Source organism: Solanum verrucosum, unplaced genomic scaffold (genome assembly GCF_900185275.1).
Source record: "Solanum verrucosum unplaced genomic scaffold, falcon-dt-bn FXZP01000250.1, whole genome shotgun sequence".
Lineage (NCBI taxonomy): Eukaryota > Viridiplantae > Streptophyta > Magnoliopsida > Solanales > Solanaceae > Solanum > Solanum verrucosum.
Window position 1 is genome coordinate 110,589 of NW_026020422.1, and position 9,702 is coordinate 120,290.

At 42.8% G+C, this 9,702-nt stretch overlaps 1 protein-coding gene across 1 annotated transcript; it reads right to left on the reverse strand.

The window, feature by feature from the left end:
• Positions 1-7,273: 7,273 nt before the first annotated feature.
• LOC125807201 (uncharacterized) lies at positions 7,274-8,878 on the reverse strand. The gene is made up of 4 exons (XM_049486929.1): positions 8,566-8,878; positions 7,967-8,471; positions 7,768-7,880; positions 7,274-7,683 (listed from the first exon to the last, which is right to left on the reverse strand). Exons 1-4 carry the CDS (start codon positions 8,876-8,878, stop codon positions 7,274-7,276), a joined length of 1,341 nt encoding a protein of 446 aa, XP_049342886.1.
• Between the last annotated feature and the right edge of the window lie 824 nt (positions 8,879-9,702).

The following is a 9,702-nucleotide window of genomic DNA, read 5'->3' on the forward strand; positions in this document are numbered from 1 at the left end:
TAAATATGATGGCCTACTGATCCTTTCCTATCCGGTTATTCTCCAATTTAAGCAAGACTACTCGGGCAAGTTCTAGCTTCTACTCCTAGCGTTAGACTTCTAGCAAACCTCACACACATATATGACATAGGACTACATTCTCTAGTTTCTTGGTTCACCAATTTATTTCCAGATTAGCAATGCTCAACACGTGAGTACCTAAAATGTCATCAAAAGATCCTAATAGTCAAATCTCAGATCAAGGTAATCATTTCACACAGATTAGCTGCTGCACAGCTGAACACACAAACACTTTATATTTTTATCAAAACACAAAAACAATAGCAGTTTTCACAATAAACACAGAGGCAACCTCCATTCATCCTAACAGCTAGAATGGAAGGTTGCTCACCACCCCTCCCCAAATAAAAAGACTTTTCCCTCAAAGTCAATGACGAAGAACAAAACAGGGCTATGAGGAGGGGTCATACCTGCAACGCTCTAGGAACCGGTAGCCAGATCAGCATTGGCACCCTTATAAATGGGTGCACTCTCAGAAACCAGTGTAGGATCAGTCTAACTACCATTCACCGGGACAGGTACTCCACTACCAGAAGATGCCGATGACACTACATATCATTGTTGTTGCTCAAGTGCTTCTTTTTCTCTAGATTCCTTCCTTGATGCCCTGCGGGCTTTATTTTGTTGCCTTCTTTCTTCTCTGGGTAGGTCAGCATAACAGGTAGCTCCTCATCATATTCTCCGGCTTTGTGTTTTCTCTTGCCGGACTTACTCTTGGGTAGTTCACCCCAAAAATCGTCAAGTGATTGAGTGGAGGGTGCTTGACAGAGCAATTGCATCAATGAATCTGGCATGACCGGAGTGGGCACCTGTACTTGCTTTTCAGCTAGTTTAGCAGCTTGAGCTCTCATCTCAACCAATTGTGCCTGGAAATCTTCAGTGTTGATTGAACCAACAACCTGCAATCGATCCTGGTCAAGGATCTCTAGACCATCCATCATGTCTTTTAAAAAAGTCAACTCCTTCCGCATCTCATAGTTTATCCTCTTTTCCACATTTAACACATCTCTCTTTATTATCTAGGGCATCCGGTGTACAATCTGGTCAACTAGGGTCCTGGTCTGGTACTGATCTGCTACCAATTTCTCAAGGAAAACCATAAAAATAGTGACATAGATACCTGGAGCCTGTGAGGCTGAAGCTGGTAGTGGTGGTGGTGCCTCTGTAGATGGTAGTGATGACTCCCTTTATTCTGGACCTCTATCCGCATGTGGGATGTCAATTGGTACGTGAGGAATAACAACCAAAGAACCCACAACTCTAGATTTTGCACCAAAGAAATGGTTCGCAACATCTTTGATTCTAAAGGCTTGGGTGAGTCTGAATGCTTCACCCCATCTATCAACTAGCCTGTTTGGGGGAATGTTCACTTGTCGACATAATTTCCCTATCAGACAAGGAAATTGAAGTCCATCTCTCTCATTTAATGCACTGTCTCTTATCTCAATCGCTATAATCCGCCCCATATTTTTTGGGTAACCAACCATGATGCACGCTACCAAAGAAGCCAGTGAAGGAGACAAGGTATTATCATTGGCTGTAGGTATCAATTGTGCCCGGACAACTGCCCACCATACCTTAGCTGGAAAAGATAGTGAAGCTTTAGTAATGAGTGTTGGCGTTGCTGTGACCCAAACTACATTCTCCCCATCTATGACAATTTGCCTCGCAATCCAGCGCAAGACCCTCTCTCTCGAACTCTGAAACTCCATCTCATTATCACTGGTGATGGCATGATGTTTTCCCTCAAAAAGGCTACTGAAGCTGGTGCAGTGTATTCTAGGCCATGCAACATCCTGTTGATAGTAGCGTCGGAGATATCTATTGATTTGCCCCGAACCATAATTGAGTTGAGTGGACCCCAGGTACTGGCAATGTCTTTCTACCTCCGTTTAGTTGTCTAAGTTTCTGCAGCAAAGTTCATCAATGTAGCTGTATAAGATGCATAAAACTCTCTGGCAAGTAGCTAGAATATTCTCCAGGTGCATTGTTCATCCAGTCAAACTGATGAAACTGGAAGATCCGATAAATGTCGAGGAATGCTTTGATATCAGCCACCACCACTCTAGTGTCAGGCATGATTGATCTCTTCTTGAAACTACCAAACTTGGTCACAATTCCATTATTAAAGAAGTCGTCGCACCTGCCCACAATCCACATAGAGCAGAAACAGTCAATCAACTGTTGTCTCGCTACAGGATCAACTTCATAGATGTTCACATATTGCACCATGGTGTCATCAGTGGTGATCTCTTCATCTTCTCCTAATTGACATGCCTCTTCATGCCCTCTATTTTCAGCTTCTGTGTTTATTGCGGGTGGAGGTGTGGTTGCATCTTCCTGAGAGGCACTTGCAGACTCTGAACTTCCTCCCGAACCATTATCAGACTGGCTACCTTCTTCCTATCTACTTCTGAAACTGCTACCTTCCTCTTCAGACTAGGAAGTAGTGTTCTGGAGGATGACCCTCGTTGTACTGGATCTAGTAGCTTGAGGTGGGTGATCTTCAGGTGTAACATTTATCCATACCTCCGAACTACTAGATTCCTGAGTATGATCACCTTCGGATTGCGAAGCAGTAGGTGAGGAAGGTGGAGCTGCGTTCTTTCGTCGGGAGCCATAGTACCTGAACAATGCAAAGACCCATTAATAACCAATTCAGTAAAACGACACACTATCGGGTACTCAGACTTCCCCTGTAACGCCTTGCCTTAAGAAAGCCGTCACCCAATCTATCATTGGGAAGGGTCACGAAATCAAACTACATAAAAGAAATAAAAATACAGAAAGTAAAACTAGATTTTTCTAAATACGGGAGCCAAGATGGGTCGTGGTGGGTGCCACGGTCCGTGAAGACCCTCATGAGTTGGTGACTTGACTCTGTGGGTCAGTGTACTAGAATGGATTACGGATGGCTTCACGGTCTGTGGAGTGAACCATGGTCCGTGAAGACCATCGTGATCCTTCTAGTATACTTCTTTTTTGCCAAGTGTGGTGCACGAGGGGTGTCATGACTCATTGTTGATTCCACGGTCCGTGAAGCCCATCATTGACTTACACTTGGCCCTTTTTCAGTGCTCTTTCCTTCCAACAACAACCTATGCCTAATTTCACCTCATCAGGAAGTTACGAGATCTATTAACACATGAGTTCAACCAATCTACCACATATATCAATCGTCATTTACATCAAACATAATTACAACCTAACTTTGATCATACCCACATGCACATGAATGCAATTATGGCCTTTCAACAATTTTATTTACACAATTCATTAAGGCGGACATGCTTGGAACTCCTTTGTATTCAACTTCACACTAATGTCAACATGTACCACTAGTTTATCCCAAATTCCTCATACCCATACACAATAACCATCAGATTTATCCATTTTAAACCTACCCACAACAATTCAATAGCACAACGACAGTATATCACATAATATTGTTAAAGTTCGATCAAATAATAATAATTCTAACTTGTTTATAGATAAGATCAAACTTGTAACAAGTGAATAGAGAACTTACTTTGAGGATGATCACAATTTTCGCCCAAAAAGTAGAAATATGACTGTCCCTTCGATTTCGAGATACTAGCACACTAGGGTTGGAATCAAGGATGAGTATAAGAAGTTTTAGAGATTAGAAACTATAGTATTCTTTTAGTAACCGTTATACAGGAGAAAATAGGAGGAAAACCCGACCTTTGGCACTTAGGAAGTACATATACGTTTTATTTTTAACTTTGTTTCACGCGCGGGTCGGGTCGGTTTGCTGGTAATGTTGGGTTGTGGACAGCGGATTGTGAAGTTGCCCGTGAAAGGTATCACGATGCGTGAAGTCTTTCGTGAACCTAACTTCGGAAAGCAAAATCACTTGAGGTTCACGAGAGACTAGACGATCCGTACAGGACTGACGGATCGTGAACCCTTCCGTGAACCATATGATGGCAAATTCCAGTAGCTTCCTTGGGTTGGTGTTGATATTGATGAGACGTGAAGTTTCCCGTGAAGGACACCATGACCTATGGGACTGCTCGTGAAGAGCTGTCTGCACCCAGTTCCTCCAATTCTTAGTCCTAGTCTTTCCTGCACACATCAACACACAATGACTATATAAACAAAGAAAAATTGAGTAAAAGTAAACTACCTATTACAAATACAATCTTGGGTTGCCTCCCAAGCAGCGCACAATTTAACATCACGGTGCGACACAGGTTACTTGATTACTTAGACTTTATCAAGTTTACATTCCCCAACTATCTTCACTTCTTCAAGAACATCTAAGTATGCCTTAATTTGCAAACCGTTGGCATTGAACCTCTCACCCTTGTCATTGTCAAGCTCAATAGCACCCGATTGGAACACCTGAGTTACCTTAAAAGGTCCAGGCCGTTTGGATCTCAGTTTCCCAGGAAACAAATGAAGTCTGGAGTTGAAAAGCAACACTAAGTCACCAGGGGTGAAGGTTCTCTTCTCAATATGCTTATTATGATACAACTTCATTATCTCCTTGTATAGTGCAGACCTCTCATACGCTCTCAAACGGAACTCATCCATCTCATTAATCTGATCCAGTCTTAGGTTTATTGTTTCACCCCAACTAAGATTCAGCTTCTTTAAAGCCCAGAGTGCGTTATGCTCAAGCTCAACCGGCAAATGACATGCCTTTCCAAACACCAATTGATTTGGAGACATACCAATAGGCGTCTTGAAAGCTGTCCGATATGCCCATAGAGCATCATCTAACTTTCGTGCCCAATCTGTCCTGTTGGCATTCACTGTTTTAACAAGAATCACCTTTATTTCTCTATTGGACACCTCCACTTGGCCACTGGTCTGTAGGTGATAAGGTGTTGCCACCTTGTGCTGTTTAACCCCATATTTGGCCAGAAGCGCGTTGAATACTTTGTTGCAAAAATGGGAACCGCCATCACTGATAAGGACTCTGGGTGTGACAAACGTTGAGAAGATGTTCTTCTTCAGAAAGCTAGCAACACTCTTGCCATCATTCTTAGGCAAAGCAACTTCCTCAACCCATTTGGACACATAGTCCACTGCCACCAATATATACTTTTGCCCATAGGAGCTCACAAATGGTCCCATGAAATCACCCACACGTCAAACAGCTCCACCTCCAGAATAGGTGTCGTGGGTAAGTCATGGCGCCGAGAGATGGCTCCTTGTTGCACACATCATAACTCCTTACTATGTCCATTGCATCCTGATGAACTGTGGGCCAATAGTACCCACACTAAAGTACCTTGTGGGCTATCTGAGCACCTCCATGATGGCCACCTACTGGAGAGGAGTGACATGCATCTAGAATATGCAACATCTCAGCTTCGGGGATGCATCGCCTAATGATATTATCAGCACACACCCTGTAAAAATAAGGTTCATCCCAGAAATACTTACTGACATCATGCAGAAACCTCTTCCTTTGCTGAAATGTCAGCCCTTCTGCATCAAATCACTAACAAGAAAGTTAGCAAAATCAGCAAACCAAGGAATAAGATCAAGAGTAGTGGCTAATACCTACTTATCCGGGAATGAATCATTTATTTTGAGCTCAAGTTCCTCTTTCTTTTCAGCCTCCAACCTAGACAGGTGATCAGCCACCTGGTTTTCACAACCTCTCCTATCCTTAACCTCAAAATCAAACTCCTGGAGTAGCAATACCCATACGATCAACTTTGGTTTGGCATCTTTCTTTGCCATGAGGTATCTCAGAGCTGCATGATCCATGTGGACTATCACTCTAGTACCCAACAAGTAAGCTCTGAATTTCTTGAAAGCATATATACACCACAACCAGTAGTTCCTGTTCAGTGACTGTGTAGTTTCGCTGTGCTCCATTCAGTGACTTGCTAGCATAATAGATCGGATGGAACATTTTGTTACGCTTTTTCCCCAACACAACTCCTAGGGCAGTACCACTAGCATCACACATTACCTCAAATGGCTTAGCCCAGTCTGGGCCAATGATTACCCGGGCAGAAATCAACTTCTCCTTCAAGCATTCAAAATCTCTTAGACATGCCTCATCAGAAGTAAATCTCACCTCCTTCTCCAAAATCTTGCACAAGGGGTATGCAATTTTCTAGAAGTCCTTGATGAAACGCCTATAAAACCCGGCATGTCCTAAGAAGCTTCAAACACTCTTCACACGTATAGGGGAGGAAACTTTTCAATCACCTCAATTTTTGCTTTATCGACCTCTAACCCCTTTTGTGATACCTTGTGCCCAAAGACTATGCCTTCCTTGACCATGTAATGGCACTTCTCCCAGTTCAACATTAGATTGGCCTCCTCGCATCTCTGTAAGGCCCTGCGAAGATTAAGCAAACAATCATCAAATATATCACCTACCACTGAAAAATCGTCCATGAATACCTCCAGAGTGTCCACCATGTCCGAGAAGATAAACATAATGCACCTTTGGAAAGTTGCTAGTGCATTACATAGTCCAAATGACATGCGTTTAAATGCAAAGGTGACATAAGGACATATAAAAATGGTTTTTTCCTTATCTTTAGGAGCAATTGATATCTGGTTGTAGCCAGAGTATCCATCTAAGAAACAGTACCACCCTTTTCCAGCCAACCTGTCAAGCACTTGGTCCATGAATGCATCGGGAAGTGATCCTTCAAGGTCCACTTGTTCAGCTTCTTGTAGTCCATCCACACTCGCCATCCCATGACTGGTCTTTATGGGACAAACTCATTCTTTGCATTCGCCACCACTGTCATACCACCTTTTTTGGGTACACATTTTACTGGGCTGACCCAGTGACTGTCAGAAATGGGGTACACCACCCCAACATCTAACCACTCGATGATCTCTTTTTTGACCACCTCTTGCATTAGTTGGTTTAACCTCCGCTGGTGCTCAATGCTTGGGCTACAATCCTCCTAAAGTTGGATCTTATGAGTGATATACTCGGAGGTATCCCGATGATGTCAGCAATGGTCCACCCAGTTGCCCTTTTGTATCTTATCAACACTTTGATCATAGCTTGAACCTATTCATCATTTAAATCTGCAGCCAAAATCACATGCAAAGTGTTGTTAGTGCCCAAAAATACATACCTTAGGTGACTGGGTAATTGTTTCAATTCCAGCATAGACGTCTCCTTAATGGATGGTTTTGCTGGAGGGCTTGACCTGTTTTTCAAATCCAGGTCCAATTTCTTTGGATCATAAGAGTGTGCTTACATACCCCGTAAGGCATTTATGGTTTCCACATAATTAGTCCAGAAATCTACTTCAAAATTCATCAACACGACTGCTAATGTTTCAACAGCCAGCCTCTCCTCAATGGTTGCTCTCATCTCTTTTTCATCAATAACTTCTATCGAAGACACCACATTCATGTCATGTGGCTGTTTCATTGACTTGCAAATATTAAACTTTACCTCTTCTTTGTTGAGTCTGAACTTTAGTTCTCCTCTCTCAACATCTACCAATGCTCGTCCTGTGGCCAAAAATGATCTTTCCAAAATTATGGGAACCTCAAAATCCACTTCGCAATCCAAGATCACGAAGTCTTCGGGAAAGATGAATGTCTCCACCTTTACGAGCACATCACATAGGATGCCCACAGGTTGCTTCACTGACCTATCTGTCATCATGAACCTCATTTATGTGGGTTTTGAAACTTTTTACCCCATCTGCTTATAGATGGCCAGCGACATCAAGTTTATACTGGCCCCTAAATCACACAAGGCCTTCACAAATTTGATTGATCCGATGGTGCACGATATGGTGAATGCACCCGGATCCTCTTTCTTCTGTACCAGAGATCTGGTAGCTATAGCACTGCAATGATGAACATTTTCAGTCAAATCATACTTACAACTCTTTTCTTTGTGACCAAGTCCTTCATGAACTTGGCATATTCTGACATGTGCTCTAGTGCTTCCATCAATGGGATATTCACTGATAACTGTCTCAACATGGTGATGAATTTAGAAAATTTTCCATCTTCGGCTTTCTTTTTAAGCCTTTGAGGGAAAGGAGAAGGTGGTCTTGGGATCTGCTGCAAACGCCTAGTTCCCTCAACCCCTTTATATGGTGCTCCTTCTTGTTTTTCTATTGGTTGAGCATCCTCTGAGTCATATACATGTTCAGCTTTGGTCTCCTCTCTTCCAGTTTGCTCCACCACCTGTTCGTTTTTAGTACCTGAAGAAATTGGGTCATTAAGAATCTTACCACTCCTGGTGGCGATAGCCATGCAATGCCCGTCCTTCTTAGGATTTTGAATAGTATCACTTGGTAGTGACCCATTCTTCCTCTGGTTCAGTGATGCTGAAAGTTGCCCCAACTGCTGCTCTATTTGCTTGATGGAGGTAGTGTGATAATCTACTAGTTGACTCATATTGGAAAAGTCACCTCTCATCTCCTTCACCCCTGCATCAGTTGACTCAAACTTTTTAGAGCACCTTAGCCATCATGTCTTCTAGATTAGATCCACTGGAACTACCACTTGCCCGGTCTCTATTACCTGGGGGCACATACACACCATTGCGATCATTTCTATACCCATCTCTATTCTGCCAGTTTCCCTGCTCTCTAGTTCCCGGTCTGTCATACTGTCTATCCCTTGAGTAGTTCTGAACTGCATTTCCAAAATTGTAACCCTGGTTTCCCGAGTTATAATTCCGGAAACCACCTTGGTTGCCCAAGTATTTAGCCTCCTCATCTAGATCAATGTCTTGATCTTCATACTTATTTGGAGTTCCTACAACATTTACCTTTTCAGAACTCGCAACAATATGCTTCGTGAGCAGATCTATCTTGGTCCTCATGTGTGCCATGTCCTGATCTCTTTCTTCTTTTCTTTTCCTTTGTTCAATTGAAAGTTCAAAAGTGAACCCCAAGATCCCCTACTTCTGCATCCCTGGTGTACTATGCCCTATTATTCTTAGACACCTCATCCATCAGATGCATGCTCTCTGAGAATGGCTTCCTCATGAATGATCCTCCACACACTGCATCAACAACAATTTTAGTAACATAATTTAAGGATCTATAGAAAGCCTGCTTTAGATGTCTCTCAGTGAGACCAATGGTTTGGACATTTTTTCAGATTTTGGTTAAATCTCCACCAAGTGTCATGCATCGCTTCTCCTGGTAATTGCTTATGGGCACTTATCTCATCCTTCATTTGTAGCTCTTTTGATTCTGGAAAGAATCGTTCCATGAAGGACTTCTTCAGTTGAGTCCAAGTCCTGATTGGTCGCCTCCCCAGTAAGAGACAATGGGAATAACCTCAATCTCATTGCTGTCTGGCTAACCCCAGGAATTTCTTGCGATTTGTATATCGCCACAAAGTTTATCAGATGTTGATTAGCATAATCACCAGCTTCTCCCCTGAACATACCTTTCAGATTAAGCAGTTGAATCATAATACTGGTGATTGTGAATTTCACACCTGGAGGTAGTGCAGGTAACACTATCGCTCCTGTGGCTCCATCTCCATCCTAGTCTAAGTCATCCTCTTCATGCATCATGTGAGCTGGATTCTATGCTCTATCCCTTGGAGCTATTGGTTGGCGGTGGGGAGGAATGATTTCATCTACCGCTATGTTTTCTTCCACCAGCTAGGCGGGTTGTTCACAACATTCGATTGAATACCTCT